This window comes from Miniopterus natalensis, chromosome 3 (assembly GCF_054644295.1).
Source record: "Miniopterus natalensis isolate mMinNat1 chromosome 3, mMinNat1.hap1, whole genome shotgun sequence".
NCBI classification, from domain to species: Eukaryota; Metazoa; Chordata; class Mammalia; order Chiroptera; family Miniopteridae; genus Miniopterus; species Miniopterus natalensis.
In genome coordinates, this window is record NC_142083.1 from 74,002,021 (window position 1) to 74,025,214 (window position 23,194).

General features: G+C 52.5%; 2 protein-coding genes and 1 non-coding gene across 6 annotated transcripts; all 3 read left to right on the top strand.

Annotated features, from left to right (window-relative positions):
- The first annotated feature begins 3,308 nt into the window (after positions 1-3,308).
- Positions 3,309-18,200, top strand: SLC12A9 (solute carrier family 12 member 9). Of its 2 annotated transcripts, XM_016217789.2 has the most exons (14): positions 3,309-3,511; positions 9,511-9,732; positions 9,893-10,027; positions 10,488-10,619; positions 11,022-11,330; positions 11,984-12,091; positions 12,221-12,332; positions 12,884-13,041; positions 13,149-13,231; positions 13,393-13,517; positions 13,656-13,848; positions 14,019-14,193; positions 14,402-14,548; positions 16,916-18,200. In XM_016217789.2, exons 1-14 carry the CDS (start codon positions 3,421-3,423, stop codon positions 17,803-17,805), a joined length of 2,880 nt encoding a protein of 959 aa, XP_016073275.1. In that variant the 5' UTR covers positions 3,309-3,420; the 3' UTR covers positions 17,806-18,200. The 2 variants fall into 2 exon arrangements, with proteins under 2 accessions (XP_016073275.1, XP_087671697.1); XM_087815571.1 differs by lacking the exon at positions 3,309-3,511 and having other exon boundaries at positions 8,697-9,732.
- On the top strand, positions 7,289-7,352 carry LOC148093521 (small nucleolar RNA SNORD43). The gene has a single exon (XR_015714301.1). It is a non-coding gene; the product is annotated as a small nucleolar RNA SNORD43 (small nucleolar RNA).
- A 118-nt stretch (positions 18,201-18,318) lies between the features above and the next one.
- TRIP6 (thyroid hormone receptor interactor 6) lies at positions 18,319-22,256 on the top strand. Of its 3 annotated transcripts, XM_016217794.2 has the most exons (9): positions 18,319-18,808; positions 19,088-19,215; positions 19,307-19,432; positions 19,728-20,117; positions 20,449-20,542; positions 20,653-20,822; positions 21,314-21,492; positions 21,756-21,876; positions 21,988-22,256. In XM_016217794.2, exons 1-9 carry the CDS (start codon positions 18,700-18,702, stop codon positions 22,117-22,119), a joined length of 1,449 nt encoding a protein of 482 aa, XP_016073280.1. In that variant the 5' UTR covers positions 18,319-18,699; the 3' UTR covers positions 22,120-22,256. The 3 variants fall into 3 exon arrangements, with proteins under 3 accessions (XP_016073280.1, XP_087671698.1, XP_087671699.1); XM_087815572.1 differs by lacking the exon at positions 18,319-18,808 and having other exon boundaries at positions 18,840-19,215; XM_087815573.1 differs by lacking the exons at positions 18,319-18,808; positions 19,307-19,432 and having other exon boundaries at positions 18,840-19,215.
- Positions 22,257-23,194: the final 938 nt, after the last annotated feature.

Genomic DNA, 23,194 nt, shown 5'->3' on the forward strand with positions numbered 1-23,194 from the left:
TGTTTTCTTAATAGGGGTTCCCCAAATTATATAAACTTCAGGCCTGACAAAACCTGAATCCAGGCCTCATCTGATTAGCACAAATCTTCCTGAAATCATCATATACAAAGTTGTATTAGTCACACACGTAAAAGCTTTTATTAATTTATAAGTGATTGTATATTTACTTTTATGTGGCGTTAAATTTCATGAAAGTAGGCACAACATATACTCAATATATATTGTCTGGCCCATAGTAAATGCTCAGTAAATATTTGCTAACTATTTATTCTTTATCAACTAGTCATACTTTAATTCACTCAGCAATTATTATTTTTTTTAACCCTCACCTGAAGGTGTGTTTTTTATTGATTTTAGAGAGAGAGGAAGGGAGAGAGATACAGAAACATCAATGTGAGAGAGAAACTGATCGGTTGCCTCCTGTATGTGCCCCTACTATATGTGCCCCAGCCAGGGATGGAACCCAAAACCTGGGTATGTGCCCTGACCTCGAATCAAACCCGCAACCTTTTGTTGTAAGGGAAAGCGCTCCACCAACATAGCCACACTGACCAGGGCTACTCAGAAATTATTTATTGAGCATTTTACTATGGGCCAGAACTGGGGACACAAAGTCATCCTTTGCCTGCCAGGACTTGACAGCTCAGAGATAGAAATAGCCATGAAACCTCTAACATAGGAAATGTGTTGAGCATAAATTGTGGCATACAGAGGGTCCTATGAGATCAGGAAGAAAGCACACCTAATCCAGCCTGCAGAGTCAAGGTGAGCTTTCTGGAGAAGATGCTGCTGCTTAAATGAGTCATAGAGGAGATTGGCAGGATAGGTTGCTTTAGAGGCAGGAGGAGCCAGATACAAAAGCATGAACATGGTGAGATTGTCCCCAAACTGCTAAGGGTTCACAATGCTGGGGTGTAAAGTGTGAGGACAGTGACAATGGATGAGCTGGGAGAGGTGAGCAAGGGCCAGCCTTAGTCATTACAGGATCTTTCAGGAGTGCATACTTGTACTGAATACTTTGGGAGCCAATGAAGTGTTTCAGGCAAAGAAACATTGGTGGATTTGTCTAGAAAGACAACTTTGGAGACTGGATTGAAAGGGATCAAGACTGAAGGCAGAAAAACCAAATGCATTTCTCCAAATGAGTGAGGGCTTGAATCGACATAGGAGTGTATGTGTGTGTGTGTGTATCTTTGGAGAGAACTTAAGAGATATCAAAAAGCTAGAGTAGGCAGGATTTACAACCTGGCTATGGGGATGAGGGAGACCGAAATCAAGCATGATTCAAGTTTCAGATTTAGGACGCTTGGTAGGAGCTAGTGAACCAGACCACGGGGAGGAAGATGCTGGGCATGTTGAGTTTGAGATAGTTGTGTACTATTTAGGAGTTCAGAGATAGCTTTTTGGCTGGAGATGCAGGTTAGGGAGTTTTTGGCATATGTGGTAATGTAGGCGGCAGGGAGTGGGAATGGGAGTGTGAAGGAGACTATAGATTGGGAAGACTGAGGAAAACCTTACTACTTCACCTTTTTAAAACAGCAAACATCATATTTAAATCATCATAAGAACCTTGTTAGACAGGCAGGATGGGTGTTATTATGACATCTACTTTAAAGATGAGACAGGCACCCTGGCCAGGTGACAAAGTTGGTTGGAGTGTCATCCTGTATAACAAAATGGTTGCGGGTTTGATTCTGGGACAGGGCACATACCTGGGTTGCAGGTTTGATCCCTGGTTGGGGTGCATGCAGGAGGCAACCATCGATGTTTCTCTCACTCTCCCTTCCTCTCTCCCTAAAGAATCAATAAAAGCATATCCTCGGATGAGGATTAAAAAAAAATTAAAGATGAGACAGGCTCAAAAGGTTAAGCGACCTGTGCAGTGCACTCACCAGTAGTCAGCAGGTCAGCCTGACTCCTCTGGGGTGCTCTTCCACTGCACCCAGGACAGCCTTACAGTCCCACTTCCAAGGCTCTTTCCTTTTTCTTCTCTCACCCAGGCCAGGTAGAGGGCACTTCCCTCCCTCTGACTTGAAGCCTTTCTCTTGCAGAGCTTCTACTTTCCACTAGCAGTAAAGGGGTGTGATTTCCCCTCTAACATTCACCAGAGCCTTGCCTATCCAGTCTCTAATCTTGGCACTGGGGATAGAAAAATGGACCCTTAGCACTGATGGCACAGCAGAGGACTGAAACCGCTACGACTAGGAGTGAGCATCAGAGAGGCCTGATAGGAAGGAGGGAAAGGAAGAGCTGAGCTCACAGCAGAGGCCAAGGCTACCAGAGGGCAATGAGATGATAAGAAGGGAGGCAAAGAGGCTGGAGGCCAGAGCTAAAAGGGAGAGGTGGGGGGGGGGGGGCGTAGAAAGGGGGAGAGGTTGTGGGAGGCTTATTGTCCCAGCAGGGGGAAGTCTTTTGTTTCCTCTCTTCCCTTGGCAGCCTGACAGGATATGAGGCCAAGCCCCCCTCCATGCCAACATCCCTCCACCCACTGGATGCAGCCCTTCCCTTACCATTGTGTCCTTGACAGGAATGGGGCAGGGGCATTGGCTCTAGGAGGGAATTTAAGGATTATTTGTGGCTGGGAGATAGGCTACCAGGGTCCTGAAGGGACAGAAGCTCCTGGGCTGGTTCATGGAGCTTGGCAAGGGCCTGCTCTGTGCCTGGGGAGGAGCAGGAAATCACGCTTGGGTGGGGCAGCACAGAGGGTAGCAGGTCAGGCCAGGGGCCCGTAGGCTGGGCCCCAGAGGAGATGACGCTGGGCTTCGGGCTTCTCCCAGCCCCCACCGTTCCAGCCTCGGCCAGGCCTGAGAGCTCACCTGAACCCCGCGTTCCCTCACCCCCTCCATTCCCTAAGGTTGACATCACTCCCACCATCTACTAGATGCATCTAGTAGAGCCCAGCAAACTCAGGTGACATGCCTGGGCCCTTCACATCTACTTCCCTGGACTCCCTGCCTCCCCGAGATCTAGAGTCTGGCCCCCACTGCGGCTCTGCAGGAACCCTAGATTTCATTCCTCCCCTCCGCTCCCTCCGGGCCGAGTTTGCTCCATCAGCTGTTCCTTCAGGAAGGGCGCCCCGCTCAGCCTCGCCTCTCTTCCCGAGCCTTTTGTTTGCTGGGTCTGCAGGAAATTGTAGGGGCGGTGGCCAAGGGCTCATCAGTCCCAGGGGCCTGAGGGAGGGGGGTCCGGACTAACTAGGCTTAACCCAGGGGAGCTCTCGGCTGGGGCAGGGAGGGTGGATCACCAGGAGCTCGCATTTGGGGCTTGAGTTCGGAGGGGGGCACTCCGGGGGTGGGCACTTTGGATGTCCTAGTCCCGGACAGGCGGACTGGGTGTGTGCTAGGGGATCCTTAGAACTAGCGGCTGGACAGAGACTCCGAAGTCACCAAATATGAGCCAGGAGCCAAGGCGAGGGGAGAAATGCCACAGCTTCATCCTACATGCCTCGGATCCCGGGAATCCCAATCGGTGGGAAGGCGCCAGGCAGGTTTGACCGAGCAGCCTCTGAGAAGTAATTTAGCTTTTCCTTCCCCTCCTTAAAAATGGTGGGGAGGAGGACCCGCACGTAGCCCCAGAATTCGCGCTTCCCGGGACGCTACCGCAGACTGGGCGGCGGCGTGCGCGCTCTAGCGCGGCGGCGCCCTCTCGTTGGTCGTCCTCTCTGAGGCCGCTCCGGGCGCCGCCATCTTCCCTTCCCGGACGGTGGGGCGGGGCCGCTGCGCTCACGTGAGGAGCAAGCCCGGGTCCTCGGGGTTCCTGCGGTCGGTCAACCCGGGTGTTAAGGGCCGCCCGAGCGCCAGGACTGGTGGAAGTATGGAGCGACAGCAGCGAAGAAAACAGAATTTCTTATTTTGTGGAGTTTAACTTTATATTGGGAGGAGGCAGTCAATGAACAAGAGAAACAAATAGATGACATTAGATGGTGTTAAGGGCTCTAAGGGGAAAAAAAGTAGGAAAGGGGATAGAAAGAAAAATGTGGCTCAATTTTAAATGGGGTTGGCGGAGAAGATTTCACTAAAGATATCATTTGAGTCCAGAAGACAGAGGAGGCTCGTGCCCTGTGAACCACAGCACGTTCTAGGTAACAGTCCAGAGACCATTGCCGGGCAGGAGCAGATGAGCAGAGGTTGGGAAAGGATGTAGATTGGGCAGGGCTTCAAGGGGAGGTTGGCCATACAATATAGAGACGACTCTGGATCACGTCTCAGCAGAGGAAAGGCTGTTAATACATATGACAAGGCAACAGGCATAAACTTGTAATAGGACTGTAGTCAGTGAATCAGGAGGTGAGTACGGCTACCCTATGTATAAGGGCCTTTGGCTGTTACTTTGAGGAAAATGGAAAAATCACTGGAGAGTTTTGAAAAGAGAAGTGTCATGACTAATATTTGTTTTAATAGCATCACTTAAACTGCTCTGTTGAGAATAGACTAAGAACAAGGGGAGAGTAGGAAACCAGTTAGGGGGCTAGTGCAGTAATTCGGGTAAGACATGATGGTGGCCTGGAGTAGGGTGATAAGATGTGGTTTGATACTGGATACTGGCTATATTTTAAAAGTAGAGGCAAAGGAATTGCTGATGAGTTGGATGTTGGGCATGAGAAAGAATATTCAAGCATAACCCCAAGGTTTTTGACCTAAGCAACTGGGAAGGTGGGAGGATCACAAGAGGAGTAGGTTGTGGGGGTAAGTTTAGGCATTGGATTTTAGACATACCAAGTTTTAGTTAAATTTGTAGTTGGACATATGGTCTGAAATTTAGGGTAGAGATCTGGGCTGGGGATACACCCATGGGGACACTATTATAGAGATAGTATTTAAAACTATGAGATTGAATGAGATCATCAAGAGAATGGGTGTAAATGGTGAAAAGAAGTCAGAGAATTGAGCTTTCAGCGCTCAATAGAACCTCCAGTCCACAGTGACCTCTTGGCTGTTCCTCCAACAACGCCTAGGGGTACTCCTGAGTTAAGAGGAGAGATGAGCCCTGGCCTGTGTGGCTCAGTTGGTTGGGCATCATCTTGTGCACTGAAAGGTTACCGGTTTGATTCCTGGTCAGGACACATGCCGGGGTTGTGGGCTTGATTCCCGGTAAGGGGTGTGCAGGAGGCAGCTGATTGCTATTGTGCTTTCACATTGATGTTTCTCTCTCTTCCTCCCTCCCTCTCCCTTCCTCTCTCTCTAAAAATCAATTTAAAAATTAAAAAGAAACACACCACCACAGGAAAGATGAGGAAGAACCAGCAAAAGGGAGAGAGGAGGAGGAAATCTATGAGAGTATGATGTTCTAGAAGCCATATGAGGAAAGTGTTGAAGGAGAAGGTAGTGACCAAGTATGTCAAATGATGCCAGTAGTTTAGTAAAATGAGCAGAGCAATGAACCATGGATTGACCAACTGGAAGTCACTGGTGACTTGAGCAGTTTGCCTTTTGCTGAGGGGCAAAAGCCTAAGTGTAGCGGGTTTAAGAAAAACAGAGGAGGGGATTGGAAATGACTAGTATAGACAACACATATAAGAAGTTTTGCTATAAGGAAGAAACAGCAAAGAAATAGAGCGATGATGAGGGGAGGGTAATAGATCCCAAAAAATCTTATTTTTTTTTCTTTTTAAGACAAGAGAAATAAAAGCATAGTTGTATACTTTTCATTTGTATAATGGGAATGAAAACAAGATGATGACATGGGACCTAGTGGCCAGTTAACCATAACTGGGAGCATGATCAATTCATCCCTAGTAACAGGAGAAAGTGTAGTGGGTAGATAGGAGCTCTCAGAGTCTCATCTGATGGCTTTTGTTTTCTCATTTGGGAAGCAAGGCAGTGAGCTGAGAGAACAGTGGGGGAAGCACTGGAGGGTTGAGGAGAGAGGTGAAGATTTAACAGTTATTTAGGAGTGTGGGGGAGTAAATAGACTAGAGAAATCTTATCTGAGTGCTGGGCAGCATTAAGGACCCACTTACGGTTCATGGTCATGAATTTGAAATGAGAATGGCTGCCATGGTTGGGTGTTTTCTCTAGCTACATTCAGCTGCTTGGTCAGGCTCAGGGTAGACAGAAAATTGTGTTTACCAGGGTTGTGGTTTTGCCAGGAGGTGTAACTGAGAGAGGGGCAAGGGAGTGCTTTTCACTGACTGTGACCTTTAAGCTGGTAAAAAAGGAAACGAGTGGGAGACAGTGGAAAGAGGGCAGAATCAATGGATTGGGGATTCAGTGAAGTAGAGAATTGCTGGGGTCAGGGCATGACAAAGACCCTCTCCTTGACCAAACTTCAGTCTGGTTCCTCTGAACCCTCTTCTGGACTAGGTCTTTACCTTGGCCCCCATCATTGCTGGGCCTGCCTAATTCAGTTTAGAGAGATATCTGATATCTGGTTACCCTGGCCTGTCTTCAGCAAGAATCCTCTTAAGTCTTTTTAAAAAAATATATGTTTTTATTGATTTCAGAGAGAAGAAGGGAGAGGGAGAGAGAGAGAGATAGAAACATCAATGATGAGAGATGGTCACTGATAGACTGCCTTCTGCACACCCCCTGCTGGGGATCCAGCCTGCAACCCGGGCATGTGCCCTGACTGGGAATTGAACCCCGATCTCTTGGATCATAGGTCGATGCTCAACGACCTAGCCATGCCAGTTGGGCCTGTTAAATCTTTTTAGCTAGAATCCCCCTATTCTTGGTATTTCCTCTTAGTAATTTTCTATTTATTGGCCCCCTCATTCTGCTTGTTAGGTATAAATCCCCAGCTGTCTTTACTGTATTTGAGGGTTGAACTCCACCTTTCTCCCCTATTGCGATAGTCTTGACACCTATTGCAATAGTCCTGAATAAAGTCTTTCTTATCCTTTTAACAAACATTCAACTAATTTTTTCTCAACAGGCCTACTAGATGAGGTGAACAGAAAGAGGGAGGGCCTGCAGAGGCCTGTTCTGGGAGCACAGGGGATTCAGTGGGTTCCAAAATCAGGCCTATTTTTGGGAAACACCGAGGCCTATGGTTGGCCTTGGACCTACTAGTTGGCTGGTGAGAGGCCTTGGGGTGAAAGCTTGGCTGGGGGACCCGGGCCTGACAATTTTCAAGCCATGGATTATTTCTGGTTTTAGTGCTAATCGAGATTGGAGTCCATGAACACTTTGAGTGGGACGGTTGGCACTATAATTCTTGCCAAACTGGGAGGTGCAGAAATCAAAGTAGTAGGCAGGAGGGGAGACTTTTGGCTGGTTGTTGAGTTCTCATTCTGAAATGTCTGAGGTGTTTGGGGACAACTCCTTAGGCCTCTAGAGTTCCCAGAAACCACAGATGATGAACTTATTGAGGGGTGGACAGAGACTGTGTGCTGATTTTCATGTTCTGATTTGGAAAAAAAAGAAAAAGAAAGAGGGAGGGCCTGCAGTTTTTGGAAAGGACAAAGTATTACCACTGTGTAGGTGATGAATAAGATCTATGAGGAAGTGGAATTTAAGTAACTGCAGGCCAGGGTGTTGGAAGTCTCATCAGTGTAGATATTGAAATCATCAAAAATTGTGGCAGGATGGTGTTGGAGAGATCCAGGAGCCACGCTCTGTGTTGAGGGCAATAGAGATGACCACTGGAAATCCCACAGTTTAACTGTTCATGAGACCTCTCCCTGGCAAAGCCACATTTTGGTTGGTTTGAGCCCCTTCCTCTCCTAAGTAAATGCTGCAGATAATTTACAGTGAAAGACCAGTGGGGAGGAAAAGTGGTGTTCATTTCCTGAGGCTCAAATGACAGTATAACCATAAAGGAAAGTTAGGAATTTATTACTGAAGCTCTCTAAGCTTCAATTTCCTAATGAAAAATAGAAATAATAGCAGTACCTACTTACTTCACAGAATGGTTATGCATATTTAATGTAGCACTCCATGCAAATGATAATATTGAACGTTTCGGCATTGTTCTCAAGTGCCTATTCGTTTAACTGTCAGAGTAACCTTATGCGGGAGACTGCAGTTAATACCGTTTACAGATGAGAAACGTTGCGAGGTGGTGCTGATGTTGCTGGTACCTGAAGAGAATGAAAAGGGGGTCCTAACTTCCGGAGGTTCACAATTCCTCTAATTTTTGCTAGAGAGGAGAACACCATATCCCCATGGCACAAAAGCCAGCGGCAGATGGAGAAGAGGATCGGCTGTGCCCTGCGCCTTCAGGGCTTGTCTGGATGAGCGGCCAAAGGCTCCCTCCGGTGGCGGAAGCAAAAAGCGCAACTGGTGGGCTGGATCGGGCGGGAGGGGAGGGCACCTGGGGTGTGTAGTGAGGCCTGGGTCCAGCGGACATTCGGGGATTCGAGAGGCTGGAGTAGGACCCCCGAAGGCGTGGAACAGCAAGGCCCGGCGTTCCTGGCGACGCACCTAGGTCTGGTGTCGCGGCCCCGCCCACCTGGAGACCGCCTGCTGTCCTAACCACAAGCCCCTGTCATTGGTGGCTCTTCCGGATGCCTCTGAGCTCCGGGTGGGGTCCTGCCAGGGCTACGGGCGTTGGTTTGCATCAGGGTGATGAGAGCTGTAGGAGCCCAGGCCTACACCCAGCCGGAGACGCGCGCCTGAGGGGCTACCCGGCTAGCGCCCGGACGCACGTGGAGAGGGAGCGGCGCGGGCCAATAGAGCCTGGAAGGGGCGGGGCTTCTCCGGACGCGCCCACGGGGCGGGGCCGGACCCGGGACCAATGGGCTCGCGTGCTGTGGGGGGGCAGGCTCCGGGCCTGGCATCCCGGTAGCTGCAGCTGTCCTTTCCGGTACCCGTGCCCCCTCCGCCCGTAGCGGACCCCCCTCGGGGATCACCCCAGAGCAGCTGCGTCCTCCGGGTGGGTGAGTGAGCGCTCTGCCGCACTGGGGCTGTGCGGGTGCTCCTGGCCATGGAGAACGGGATCGCGGCCCCCTCCTCCGGGAGAAAGTGGGCAGGAACCGGTTGGAGGAGGAGGATCCACCTTGTGTTGCCTGCCTGTGTTTCTGTTTTGATAATCGAAGGGTGTATTTGGGGGGTGCCTCATGCGGTGGGAAGCATCTGATGAGGCCAAGAAGAGGAGCTGGTTTAAGATGGGATGAAGGAGAGGGTTGACGGAGGGTGGGTCGTGGGATGATTTGGAAGTTTCTCATTGCCCGTAGGTAAGGCGATTGTATTGGGGGGAGTGTCTCAGTACTGCAGAGGAGGGGGTGAGGAGGGCTTCCTGCTCATAACTCACTTCCCTTTTGGGGGATTTGCTTCCTCTTCTACTGCTAGTTAAGAAGGAAGAGGATATTTTCCCCTTTCAAGAACCACTGCCATCCCTAGTCTCAGGGATGTAGGGAAAGGGGTGGCCCTCGGGAGCTGAAAGGGGTCTTGATATTCAAACTCTGCCATTGTTGGGGCAGTGGCCAGGGCCATTCAGCCCCCCCACTAACTCTTATGTGTGTTTCCTTGCAGCTCTCCCTTTGGGTGTGAGGCTTCTGGGTGTTTGCTTAGAGGTGTTTTGGGGGGGCTCAGCGGAGCTGATTTCCATTCAGCACACTCTCTTGTGCAGGTCTCATAATCCATTGCTGCTTCCTCTACCTGCTCTCAACCATGGCCAGTGAAAACTCTCCTTTGCTGGCCTACCGGCTCTTGGGGGAAGAGGGGGTTGCCTTCCCTGCCAATGGGGCCGGAGGACCTGGAGGCGAATCCGCCCGGAAGCTTTCCACCTTCCTGGGTGTGGTGGTGCCCACGGTCCTGTCCATGTTCAGCATAGTTGTCTTCCTGAGGATTGGTGAGTGGATGTGGGGAGGGGCTTACTAGGGGGTGCAGTGGGTAGCAGGGGGTCTGGGATGAAGTTGTGGAAGGGCTGGAGGTTACTGAGGAGCAATGGGTGAGGGGTGGGGGTGGGGGGGTGAGCCACCCTCTGACCTGCTTTCCCACTCCTGTTCCAGGGTTCGTGGTGGGCCATGCTGGGCTGCTGCAGGCTTTGGCCATGCTCCTGGTTGCCTACTTCATCCTGGCACTCACCGTGCTCTCTGTCTGTGCCATTGCCACCAATGGAGCTGTTCGGGGCGGTGGAGCCTACTGTATCCTCCAACATTGATGTATTGGGGCCTGGCCTCTTCCATCTTGTAGAGAGGAGGAAGGGGCTGCTCCCTCCATCCCCTGGGGGGTGGCAGGGCAAGAGGGAGGCAGTTTATAATGAATACTCCGAAGGCAGGCTGATATGGGGAAAGTGACCAACATAGCTTTACATGTTAGCGCCACTTTCTAGTCCATCAGGTATCTTCCAGCTGTCATTTTGGTTCTCCTAACAGTCTTGTCAATTAGATTGTGTTCATTTTACAGAGGAGGAAACTGGAACTCAAGAGCATCAGGAACTTGTGTGAAGCCACATGGCTTGGGAGTGACTGTGCTGGGACACATTACCCCTGGGAACACATGCAGGGAGACCAGACCTGGAGGGTCAGCTACAGAGTGCTTTGTGCCAGGGCCCTTCCTCACACTCCTTTTCCCTTAACACTCACCTCTTGCTTCCACTTTTAGTCATGATCAGCCGCACCCTGGGGCCTGAGGTTGGAGGCAGCATTGGCCTCATGTTCTACCTGGCTAATGTCTGTGGCTGTGCTGTCTCCCTGTTGGGGCTGGTGGAGGCCGTCCTTGATGTCTTCGGGGCTGGTTTGTTCTCCCCACCCTGATCATGGGAGCTCTATGGGTTTGCAGGGTCTGGGATGCTGGAATCATGAAGGAGAGAGGCCCTTTCCAGGAGAGGGGCAAAGTGCCCCATTAGCTTGTCTTTTTAAGCTTTTACCATATGCTTGGCCATGTATTGATGTCCAAGAGACTGTCCTGGTCCACAGAAGCTTACCATCTAGTCTCAGAGGCCAGGCTAATACCCCTAAAATCAACAGTAAGATTGGTGTACCCACTAGGCAGGGCTAGGATGCTGGGGTTCAGTTTAGTAAGGGAAGAGGGAAGATGGCCTTTCTGAGGATGGGGGTGGGTTCTGTTCCTGCTTTGTGTCATGGTTGGGGTCCCTCCTAGGGGCTTGACCTTCTAACTCTGTTCCTTCCTCTGCAGATGCCACAGGGTCCAGTGGGCTCCGAGTCCTGCCCCAGGGCTATGGCTGGAGTTTGCTTTATGGCTCCCTGCTGCTGGGCCTGGTGGGTGGAGTCTGCACCCTGGGGGCTGGCCTCTATGCCCGTGCCTCCTTCCTCACATTCCTGCTGGTCTCTGGTTCCCTGGCCTCAGTGCTGGTCAGCTTTGTGGCTGTGGGGCCCAGGGTCATCCAATTAACCCCTCGGCCTGGCCCCAATGGCTCCTCCCTGCCACCCCAGGTTGGCCACTTCACCGGCTTCAATAGCAGCACCCTGAAGGCCAACTTGGGCGGTAAGCTGGGCTTATGGGTGCTGGGGTTCTCAGGGCTAGGGGCAGGCATGTGTGGGGGCTGGGCCCTTGGAATCTCTGCATGAGAACAGATGTCAGAGAGAATTGGGGACAGGAGATCTGGACCTCTGAGCAGAGCAGTTTAATTAAGATCTGTTGGGTGTGAGTTGGCTTCTGTGTGTTTGGCCTAGCGGGAGCCAGAGTTGACCGCAAGACAGTCACTGCCTTAGAGGAACTTGTTTAGTTGGAGAGATAAGATGTATATTCAGGAAACAATTAAATAGCATAATAGACTGAATGTGATTCAAGAAGACAAGAATCACAGAGGAGTCAAGAGGAGCCAGGGCTGGGGAGGCAGGAATAGGTAGAGCTGGAGGCGGCCTGAGGTAGGCTGGGGAATTCAGGTAGGCTCTGGAGGGACTGTGTCTCAGGAAAGAGCATGGGTGAGCCCTGGAGGGAGGGAGAGAGTATATAGGAGAAGGAAGTGACGAGGAGCTGAGCCAGGCCCAGTGATGGGTCAGGGATGGGGTCTTGGTGAGTTTGGTGGGGGAAATAGGGGGCTTGTGGAATGTAAGGAGCGGTGGCAGGGCCAAGACGCCTGGATCACTAGGAGAGATGTTGATACCCTCTCCTCCCTGGGGACAATCCCTCCTCAGCTGGCTACGCAAAGGACTACACCACGGGGGCCATGATGACCTTCGCCAGCGTCTTTGCTGTCCTTTTTAATGGCTGCACGGGCATCATGGCTGGGGCCAACATGTCTGGTGAGAGTCCCTGCCTACTGTCTCTCGGGGGTGTGAGGCTGCCACCCTGTGCCCCTACCTGGGTGCTGAGGGCTCAGGGATGCAGATGGTGGAAGACTGACCTCTCTCCCTCTACTCCCCTCCCTCCAGGGGAGCTGAAGGACCCCAGCCGGGCGATTCCTCTGGGCACCATTGTGGCTGTTGCCTACACTTTTTTCATCTATATCCTGCTTTTCTTCCTCTCCAGCTTTACCTGTGACAGGTGCCTGGGGAGGGAGTGAGCCTGGCCCTTTAGGGTGTGAGGGGGTTGTTGGGTCAAGGCTGATGTACCTGGATCATTAAGATTGCACATGCTGGGGGACAGATACCCAAGTTGTTGGGGTATAGAAAAAATGGGAACTGTTTCTCCCATGAGAGAGAGATGGAGCTGCTGCTGCCGATGGAAGGGCTGGCTAAGTGGTAATAGATAACCCGCATCCAGCATTTGCCATGTGCCTAGTACCATAGTAAGCACTTGGTTTGAGGGTGGGGACTGGCTTTCTAGTCAGTTTCTATAAACAGTTGGCTCCTTGTGCATATACTGTTGGGAATGTCTGTCATGTGATTAATTCCAGGGCAGCTCAGTGATAACCAGTGAATGCCAAGTGTATCCCTCTGGCACACTTGATCTATTACTGTGGTCCTTTAGATAGGGGCTGGATCAGTTGAGAATTTAACCTCTTAACCTCACACAATATTGTGATTGCTGTTCTCGCAAGGACCCCACATGGTTGCACGTTTCTTTTCCATGTCCCCTTCTTTTCCTTCCTGTAGGATCCTGCTACAGGAGGATTATGGGTTCTTTCGTGCCATTAGCCTATGGCCCCCACTGGTGTTGATTGGTATCTATGCCACATCTCTCTCGGCCTCCATGAGCTGCCTTATTGGTGCCTCCCGCATCCTCCACGCCTTGGCCCAGGATGACCTCTTTGGTGTGCAGTCCCCTGCCTCCTTGCCCAGCTCTGAGCATGTCCTCTGTGTTCGTCTCAATCTGTGCTTGGCCCTGGCTAACGTGTCTGCTGTGTTTCTGTTTGCACAGGAGTGATCTTGGCACCAGCCAAGGTGGTATCCAGAGGGGGAAATCCCTGGGGGGCCGTGCTCTATTCATGGGGCCTAGTACAGGTAAGTTTTTCTCTTTAATCTGCCCTTCCCTTCACCCTAAGCCCCTTCTGGTTATGCTTGGAGGAGCTTAGGTGTGGTCTGGGAGACTTAAATGAAAAGGCAGGATGCATTAGCATTTGGTGGGGAGTAGCTCAATTTCCAGCCTCTTGGTCCTTGTCCAGTTGGTGCTCCTAGTCGGGAAGCTAAACACACTGGCTGCTGTGGTTACTGTCTTCTACTTGGTGGCCTATGCTGCAGTGGATCTGTCCTGCCTGAGCCTGGAGTGGGCTTCGGCCCCCAACTTCCGGTGAGAGAATGCCTGTGTCCCCTGAAAAAGAGGGAGGAATGGGAAAGACTCAAACCAAGGGGGTAAGTCTGGGAATGGAATGGAGTGGTCTGGTGTTCAGGGCTGGCCCTGAGTGTCCTTCTCTCTGTCCACCTGCAGCCCTACCTTCAGCCTGTTCTCCTGGCACACCTGCTTGCTGGGGGTAGCCTCCTGCCTGCTCATGATGTTTCTCATCAGCCCTGGGGCTGCTGGCGGCTCCCTGCTGCTCATGGGCCTGCTTTCTGCCCTGCTCACAGCTCGAGGCGGCCCCAGCAGCTGGGGCTATGTCAGCCAGGCCTTGCTTTTCCACCAGGTTGGGGGAGCTCACAGGAAGGTGGGGAGGGGAGGAGGCAGTCTGGGAAAACCCACCCTACAAAGAGGCTTCCTCTTCCCTTGGCTAGAGTTGGGGTTCCTGTCTGGTAGGTGTTGAGTGGGGGTTGCTTACTTGAGCCCTTCCTCCCCACTACCTCACCCTGACCCCAGGTGCGTAAATACCTGCTCCGACTGGACGTGCGGAAGGATCATGTGAAGTTCTGGCGACCCCAGCTGCTGCTCCTGGTGGGGAACCCTCGGGGCGCCCTGCCTCTGCTGCGATTGGCCAACCAGCTCAAGAAGGGAGGCCTCTATGTGCTGGGCCATGTCACTCTGGGAGACCTTGGTGAGTTGCCCTCCACTCCTCCTTTGCTTCTCAGTCTCAGACGTTCTTGGTATTCTTTGTGTCCCAGAGGCCTCATGCTTCTTCCCAGACAACCCTTCCAACCAGCACACAGCCATGCCTGGAACTTTCTCTTCAGCCTATCTGGGATTTGGACTCTAGGAGAAAGTACCTGAGTTTGGCCCACATTTGCTGCCTTCCTTCTTCGTAGACTGCCTGCCCTCGGACCCTGTGCAGCCACAGTATGGAGCTTGGCTGAGCCTTGTGGACCGGGCCCAGGTGAAGGCCTTTGTGGACCTCACCCTCTCACCTTCTGTGCGCCAGGGGGCTCAGCATCTGCTGCGGATCTCAGGCCTTGGTGAGGTGCTCCTCCCTGGGTCCCCTCTGACCTTTCTGTGGCCCTTTTCAGTCTCTGCTAACCTCCCCGCCACAACCCAAGAGAGTAAACCACAGATTGCAAACTCCAAAAGGAACCCACAGTCTAGTTCACATAAGGCGTGGCACTCAAAGATAACAGACAGTATGTGATTAGATTTTGGAAGAGATGATTTAGGACTAGAGATGGGGTGACACATTATTTTTTTGATCCAAAAATTGGGGCACAGGTTCTGAAGAGCATGTTGTATTTCTGGGGACAATGGGAGTATTATCTGAAGCTGGGGCTGCCCCATCAAATCTATGACAGATGTTTCCTAACCACTGGAGTTCAGAGAAAGGAAGACTACTGTTTACTTATGTGGTCAGCAAAGGTTTTGTAATGAGATGGTATCTCAGCTGGGCCTTGAAAGGGATGGAAAAGTCGGGAGTTGTGTAACAAAATAGCCTCCGCAAAGATTCGGAGGGTTTGTGGGGCTGATGCTTTTGGGTGGAGTGAAAGAATCCCAGCTTGTGGCTGTTGTTGTGCTGAGGCCCCTGGCCTTGCACCCCAGCTTCCTCCACATCCATGCCCAGCTGCCTCCATTTTTCTTAATCTCAGGACTGGCATCTGTCCCCACTCTGAGTGCATGCTTCCTTTTCCACTTAGAATCTGGCTAAAGATCAAGTGTTGGACATTGCCCCGTTGGGTGTAAATCAGAACCCTGGAAAATGCTCAGGAGGGAGTGTGACTAGTTTAATTGGCAAGATCAGCTGGAGTTCATACCTGCTGAGGTGTTTTGGGATGTTATCAAGCATTATGAGAGCCCCTGGAGCATCTGAGCACCTGGTCTCTTTTATGGGGAAACCTGTGCCAGGAGACCACTACTTTCATGAAATTTATCCTGCAGAAAATGATTCAAATAAAAGGAAAAAGATTTCCTTTATTTAAAAAAAAAGGTTTTATTGATTTCAGAGAGAGGAAGGGAGAGGGACAGAGAGTTAGAAACATCAATGATGAGAGAGAATCATCCATCAGCTGCCTCCTGCATGCCCCCTACTGGGGATCGAGCTCAAAACCCAGGCATGTGCCCTGACTGGGAGTCGAACCATGACCTCCTGATTCATGGGTCAATGCAGAACCACTGAGCTACACCGGCTGGGCAGATTTCCTTTACATAGTAAATTCTCATGGCAGCCCATTTGTTTCAAGAGAAAGGATCTTAGAAGAGGTCTCGGAGTCAGCCCTCCTAAAGGGAGAAAATTATCTGATTCCACATTGGTTGTTCAAAAATTAAAAACCAGGAGCTGTTGGCAGGAAGTTGGAGCACTGTGGTTGGTACACACACCAGCCTAGAGGCTCAGAAAATGGGCTCTGGTTCTGGCTGCATTATGTTACCTGCCACCCCTGTATCTACCAGCCATGAACCTTTGGGCAGGGGACTTCACTGCTCCGTGCCTCAGTTTCCCTATCTGTAAAAGGGAGTAGCCCTAGCTGTTTTGACTCAGTGGTTAAAACACCGGCCTGCCGACTGAAGTATCCTGGGTTCAGTTCTGGCCAACGGCATGTACCTCGGTTGCAGGCTCAATCCCTGGTCCCTGTTAGGGTCGAGGCTTGTGGTGGGGGCAACCAATCAATGTGTCTCTCTCACATCGATGTTTCTCTCTCTCTCTCTCTCTCCCCCCCCCTTCCACTCTCTCTGAAAAACAATGGAAAAAATATCCTCTGGTGAGGATTAAAAAAAAAGGGGGTGGTGGTACGTAAAGAGTCCCTACGAGATGGCATTGCTTCAAGGATCAGTGAATTAAATAAAACACAAAGTGCTTTCAACAGGACACGGCTCCTGGTTAGCATGCAGATGTTAGCTGTCCCTTTTCCAGGGATCATGCTTTGGACATGCCATCATTAGGGAAAAAGATTGCGCAGCCCCAGCATCCAGTACTCATCCTCCCCCCCAGGGTCCGGTGGCTATTTCTCTGGATATTGAGGCCATAAGCTTGACTAATCAGGGGTCTGGGCTGCCCAGTGGAGTCAGACTCTCACCTCCCATCATGAAAAATGTGTTGCTAGAAGCTTGGAGTGAATACATCTTACTGACCCCGAAAGTGCTCATTAGTTAAAAGAAACCTAAGGTGAACTTTGCCTATTTAAATGGGGGGATTAGTCATGGAGATAAATCAAATAAATGCATGAGAAAGTGTTTGGGAAAACTAAAAGTCATTATGCCCTCAGAACCCAACACAGTACAAACAAATGTCACACTTGATGTTGCCATCAGTATATATGAGTGGATGTGTATATCGTGGTGTAAACTCAGTTGGTGAGTCTGATTCCTGTTGGTTCCTTCCTATCTCCCCCTCTCTGCCCCAGGTGGCATGAAGCCCAACACGTTGGTCCTGGGTTTCTACGATGATGCTGTACCCCAGGATCACTTCCTGACAGACCCAGCTTTCTCTGAGCCTGCCGACGGCACCCAGGAGAGCGGGTCCCCAGCCCTGAGTACCCTGTTCCCTCCACCCCGGGCTCCTGGGAGCCCCCGGGCACTAAGTCCCCAGGACTACGTGGCCACAGTAGCAGATGCACTCAAGATGAACAAGAATGTGGTTCTGGCACGGGCCTGTGGGGCCCTGCCCCCTGAGCGGCTAAGCCGGGGGTCTGGAGGCACCTCTCAGCTGCATCATGTGGATGTCTGGCCCCTCAACCTGCTTCGGCCCCGGGGTGGCCCTGGCTACGTGGACGTCTGTGGCCTCTTCCTGCTGCAGATGGCAACCATCTTGGGCATGGTGCCTGCTTGGCACAGTGCCCGGCTCCGGATCTTCTTGTGTCTTGGGCCTCAAGAGGCTCCTGGGGCTGCTGAGGGTCGTCTCCGGGCACTCCTGAGCCAGCTGAGAATCCGGGCTGAGGTGCAGGAGGTGGTGTGGGGTGATGGGGCTGGGGCTGGAGAACCTGAGGAGGAGGAGGAAGGGGACTTTGTGAACAGTAGGCGGGGAGATTCTGAGGCAGAGGCCCTGGCTTGCAGTGCCAACGCCCTGGTTCGGGCCCAGCAGGGGCGTGGCAGAGGTGGAGGGCCTGGTGGGCCTGAGGATGAGGATGGCGAGGAGGGGCCCACCACGGCCCTCACCTTCCTGTACTTGCCACGGCCACCTGCTGATCCTGCCCGATACCCCAAATACCTGGCGCTGCTAGAGATTCTGAGCCGAGATCTGGGCCCTACGCTGCTCATTCATGGTGTCACCCCTGTCACTTGCACTGATCTCTGATGCCCAGTTCCTAAAGTAGAGTGTCCAGATATGGTGGCCCACCTTGATTAGCAGATGAGGAGGGGAAGGGCTGCCTCCTGCCAGGCCTGCACATGGGACACAGAGCCAGGTGGAAGTATTAGGGGATCTTGAGCTAGGGCATCTCTAGACCTCTAGGAGAGGGGCCCTAGCCCACTAATTAATGCAGGACAGCTGTCCTCCCCGCCAGGGGAGGGAGTCAGCTCTGCCCCCTCCTTCCACTCACCGGTGCCTTGATGGGGGCTAGGTCTCTGCTGGTGACCCTAGGCTACCTCAGTCTCCCCTCACCTGACAGACTCACTGACCCCTGAGGTTTGATGTTTTGTTCTGTTTTATTTTTCTAACTGCTGAAAAGTGAATAAAAGACCCAAACCTTACGGGCTGGCTAAACACCGCTGGTGCGGGAGGGAGGGAGGGAGGGTAGGTGGGGCAGGAAGAGGGAGAGATCTGCATGGGGGTTGGGGGAGAGGATGTGGGAAAGAGGAGCCTGCCGTGTCCCAGGGGCAAGGAGGCCACGTGTAGGGCTTGGGGTGGCAGTCTGGGGGTGACTCGTCGAAATGGAGGCTGCCCACAGCCCCCCCAGGCTGGGGCTCCCGTGGAAAGCCCTCCTGGGCAGCAGGGGGCCAACTGGGGGGGCAGGAACCCTGTTTAGTGCCCAGGGTGCCACGTGACCCTCTCCCAGGAATGCGCTGACGTCACCGGGGGCGTGGCCGTCCCCCAAATTGGGGAGGAAGGGGGGTAAAAAAAAAAAAGCCAGAAAAAGTTTCCTGGAATCCCAAACGAGGTGTGCGGTGTGCAACGGAAGAAGGGATCAAGGCTAGAGGCCCGGGGCTCCGTGGGACCCTGACCGCTGTCTGGAGTCCCCCATTCCAGGCCATGTCGGGACCCACTTGGCTTCCTCCGAAGCAGCCAGAGCCCGCCAGAGCCTCTCAGGGACGAGCTCTCCCCAGAGGAGCCCCGGGGCCGCCGCCCGCGCACGTAGCAGGTAAGGGAGCCCCAGTGCGGCGGCCGAGGCCCCGGCTGGCAGGCTCCTGCGTCCCGCGGAGCCGGCTCCTGCGTCCCTCCCCCGAGGCTGGGCTGGAATCAGCGGCCCCTGCCCTCTCCGAGGCGCTCCTTGCCTCCTGCCTCATTCTGGGACCCCAGGTGTGGATGTGGGTGTGGGTGTGGCGGGGAGAGCGAAGAGGGACCCAAGAGGGCAGCCTCCACCAGTGTCACCCCGTCTCCTTCCCCATCTCCACCTTCACTCTGTTTTCCCTCACCTCAGCCCTTCAGCCCCACCCCAGAGTCAATTTTTGCCCCGTCCCATCTGAGCAGTGTTACCAGGCTCCCGGGGGATCAGAAGATCGGGGGCCCACCTGGGTGGGGTGCCATGGAGCACCCCAGCGCTCACAGGTAAGAACCAAGATTTGGGGGGTGCATGGCATCCCGGGCAGGAGAGGAGGCCATGTGATTTGCATTCCCCCTGCTTTTGCTCCATTCCCAGGGGTTCCCACCAGACAGAGGGGGGCTGCGCCCAGGAAGTCTGGATGCTGAGATAGATTCCCTGACTAACATGTTGGCTCAGCTGGATGGGGGTTGTGGTCATGCTCCACTGCGGCCTGACCGGCAGGTGACCCCCCCCCCCAATTCCTCCTCTGCTCCTTGTCCCTTGTCCCCTGTCCACCCAGCCCATCCCCACCTCCCCTCCATCTCTGTGTAAGTGATGTACATATCAGCCCAGGAGCCGGGCCACAAGAGCTTAATGGGTTGTCAGCCAGATGAAGGTCAAAAACCAGCCCTTACCTGGGCAACACACACATGGGGTGGGGGTGGGGGTGGGGGTGGGGGTGGGGGTGAGGGTGTTTCCACTGGTGTGTGTCCTATAGTGGGCCTGCTCACTCCTTTTGGTCTGCATTTCTCCCCAGGTTTATGAGCCCCCTCAGCCCCCTGCCTACCGCCCTGGCTCAGGCTCCCTGAAGCCCAGTGGAGGGGGTGTTCTTCCCCCACTGCTCCCAGCATCCCCCTATGGGGGACCCACTCCAGCCTCCTATGCTACAGCCAGCACTCCTGCTGGCCCTGCCTTTCCTGTGCAAGTGAAGGTGGCACAGCCAGTGAGAGGCTGTGGCCCTCCAAGGGGGGGACCCTCTCAGGCCTCAGGGCCCTTGCCAGGCCCCCACTTTCCTCTCCCAGGCCGAGGTGAAGTCTGGGGGGCTGGCTACAGGAGCCACCGAGAGCCAGGGCTTGGGAGTAAAGAGGAGGTTGCTGGGAGCTCCAGCTCTGTAGGAGGAGGAAGAGGAAGTGGGTACAGGCACCAGGTAAGCCCTGGGAACGGGATTTGGGTTCCTCTCAGACTGCTGGACACTGATTGGGTGGGGTGGTGGTGGTGTTTTAAGTCCTGGTTCTCAGAGGTCTGGGGTGTCAGAGCTCTGGACCTCCCCCCCGACCCCCCAGAGGTGTGGGGTAGGTCAGGAAATGTAGGAGGGAGGGGACTGGAGTGACACGCTGGCTTCTCAAGCTTCGCCCTTGAACCCTGGGCTGAGATGTTCTCCAATGAGTTTTCTGGGTGGAATTGCTTGGTTACCCTCAGGTATTTTGACAGCATCAAAAGCTAGAGGTAGTGCCAAACTCCTGATTCTCACCTCCCAGGGTCCCCTCAGCCAGCCTCCTGAGGAGGAGCTCGAGAGACTGACCAAGAAGCTAGTGCATGACATGAGCCACCCGCCCAGTGGGGAGTACTTCGGTGAGCTGAGTCTAAGGGTGGGTGGAAAGGGTGGGGGACTGGAGAGTCAGAGGGACACTGGATCTGGTTTCCTGGCCTATGCAGGTTGACCCTTCCTTCCCTGTCCCCAGGCCGGTGTGGGGGCTGTGGAGAAGATGTTGTTGGGGATGGGGCCGGGGTTGTGGCCCTGGACCGTGTCTTTCACGTTGGCTGCTTTGTGTGTTCTACGTGCCGGGCCCAGCTTCGGGGCCAACATTTCTATGCCGTGGAGAGGAGGGCATATTGTGAGAGCTGTTATGTGGTGAGTGGTTGGGGCTGGAGGCTGGAGTGAGCAGAAGAGGCAGGGGGCTTTCATCCTAGGTGGTAACTAGATGTCCATGTCCCAAAGAGGAACAGGGTTCAAGGGTGGGGGACTAAAACTGATATACAAGAAGGGAGGAATAAGGTAGCTAAATATTGGCTGCTGGAGGGTAAGGACAACAGCCCCTTACATATGTGAGGCATATATTTTAGACTTAAAGGAGTGTGTTAAATTCCCACACACACTATAAGGCAGATATTGAAGGAAACGGAATACACACTATAAGGCAGATATTGAAGGAAACTCAGAGAAGTTACATAACTTGCCCAGGAAGCTGTAGTGCTGAGTTTTGCTCTCAGATCTGTTCAAGGCCACCTTTCACTAAATCAAATGCAGGGGGCTACGTAAACAGATGGGTGAGCTGGCAGGATGCCTGTAGGGCTGCCGTGGTCCTCCCCAGATTGTAGCCTTCCTGTCCACCTTCCTAACAGGCCACCTTGGAGAAGTGCTCCACATGCTCTCAACCCATCCTGGACCGGATTCTTCGGGCTATGGGGAAGGCCTATCACCCTGGCTGCTTCACCTGTGTGGTGTGTCACCGTGGACTCGATGGCATCCCTTTCACAGTGGATGCCACCAGCCAGATCCACTGTATTGAGGACTTCCACAGGTCAGGCTGGATGCCCCCACCTTTGTTTTAGGTCATTTGCCTTTCCTATCTTTCTCCTCTCTTCTTCATGTCCCAGTACCAGCCTCTCCTGTTTCCCACCCTTGCCATGCCTTGTTCTCATTAACATCACTCGCTTCCCCAAGATCCAAGACCATACCTCTGGCCTGTCCTCTTCTCTCCTGCATCCCACCTTCTCTGGGTTCCCTTGTTAGTCCCCTCCAACCCTGGGGCTCAACAACCCTCTTGGTTCTCTTCTATCCCAGGAAATTTGCTCCACGATGTTCAGTGTGTGGTGGGGCCATCATGCCTGAGCCAGGTCAGGAGGAGACTGTGCGAATCGTTGCTCTGGATCGAAGTTTTCACATTGGCTGTTACAAGTGCGAGGTCAGGGGGCCTGGACAAGGGGAAAAGGAATTCTTGGGGTCTAGGCTGCTGGGTTGTGGAAGAAACCAGAGGTTTTGGCCTGATGGAAAGCTGTTGCTTCTCTCCTAACAGGAGTGTGGGCTGCTGCTCTCCTCCGAGGGTGAGTGTCAGGGCTGCTACCCGCTTGATGGGCACATCTTGTGCAAGGCCTGTAGTGCCTGGCGCATCCAGGAGCTCTCAGCCACCGTCACCACTGATTGCTGAGTCTTCCAAGAAGCACCTGCTGCATTCTCCCTTCCCATTCACCACCTTCCCTGATATCCACCTTTACAACTCTGTCACCAAATGCTGTCTTCTCTTCCTCCAATCATGAAATAATAACCTCTCAAGTGTTTACAAGACACTTTCAAGTCTGTTGTCTCATCTGATTCTCACAGTAGCCCAACAAAACACAACTGTGGCGACTGTCTGCATTTTTAGCTGAGAAGTAACTTACCCAGACTGCATGGTTCCCAATTGGCAGAATCTGGGTCTTCTTAGCCCTGGTCTAATTTTTTGTAACTCTACTACAATTCGCCTTCTATATCCCTGGGTTCAATCAACTGAGGATAGAAACTACTCAGAAAAAAAGTTATATTTAGCTGAAGCGTAGTATGTGGTTAGGCCTACCATGGTTGCACCTGGTACTGAACATGTAGACTTTTTTTTCCTTGTCATTATTCCCTAAACAGTAGAGTATAACAACTACTTACATAGTATTTACATTGTATTAGGCCTTATAAGTAAACTAGAGATGATTTAAAGTATACAGGAGGATGTGTATAGGTTATATGCAAATATTATGCCATTTAATATAAGGGATTTGAGCATCTGCAGATTTTGGTATCCCCAGGGACCAATCCCCTGCGGATACCAAAGTACACCAAGGGATGACTGTATACACCCTTTTTTGCTGTAAACACACCCCTGCTCCCAGTGTTGGGAGTAAGGCAAGAAGTATGCTTCAGGGAGGCAGCATTTCCTATTAAACCTTTACACTCATCTCACTGAACAAGGACTTGATGTTACCCCTGGGGTGATGGTGCATTTATTCTGGGGTAAGCCAGGCACTGCCTGTTAATCGAGACCTCAACCTATAATCTTGTGTCATCAAAGTACTGATTGGGGATGAGACTGAGATTTGAGTTTTTCTTACAAAAGGGGCACCTTTGCCAAAAAAGGGCAGGAACAATGGGTTTTGCAGATAGCGCATACCAGGCACCAATAAAGACTAGTTCTCCGATGGGAGCACAAAATGGTGGGAAATGCTTTAAAATGGTTGCTCTATCACGCTAAACGC

What these genes read in the sequence shown, in the direction of transcription:
- SLC12A9 (XM_016217789.2), top strand. Translation starts at nt 3,421, where the DNA reads ATGCCACAGCTTCATCCTACATGCCTCGGATCCCGGGAATCCCAATCG. An exon ending in CCTGAAGGCCAACTTGGGCG is followed by an intron (nt 11,331 to 11,983) that starts GTAAGCTGGGCT and finishes ATCCCTCCTCAG; the next exon opens with CTGGCTACGCAAAGGACTAC. An exon ending in ATTCATGGGGCCTAGTACAG is followed by an intron (nt 13,232 to 13,392) that starts GTAAGTTTTTCT and finishes GTCCTTGTCCAG; the next exon opens with TTGGTGCTCCTAGTCGGGAA.
- TRIP6 (XM_087815572.1), top strand. Translation starts at nt 18,973, where the DNA reads ATGTGGGTGTGGGTGTGGCGGGGAGAGCGAAGAGGGACCCAAGAGGGC. An exon ending in GAGCACCCCAGCGCTCACAG is followed by an intron (nt 19,216 to 19,306) that starts GTAAGAACCAAG and finishes CTCCATTCCCAG; the next exon opens with GGGTTCCCACCAGACAGAGG. An exon ending in GAAGTGGGTACAGGCACCAG is followed by an intron (nt 20,118 to 20,448) that starts GTAAGCCCTGGG and finishes CTCACCTCCCAG; the next exon opens with GGTCCCCTCAGCCAGCCTCC.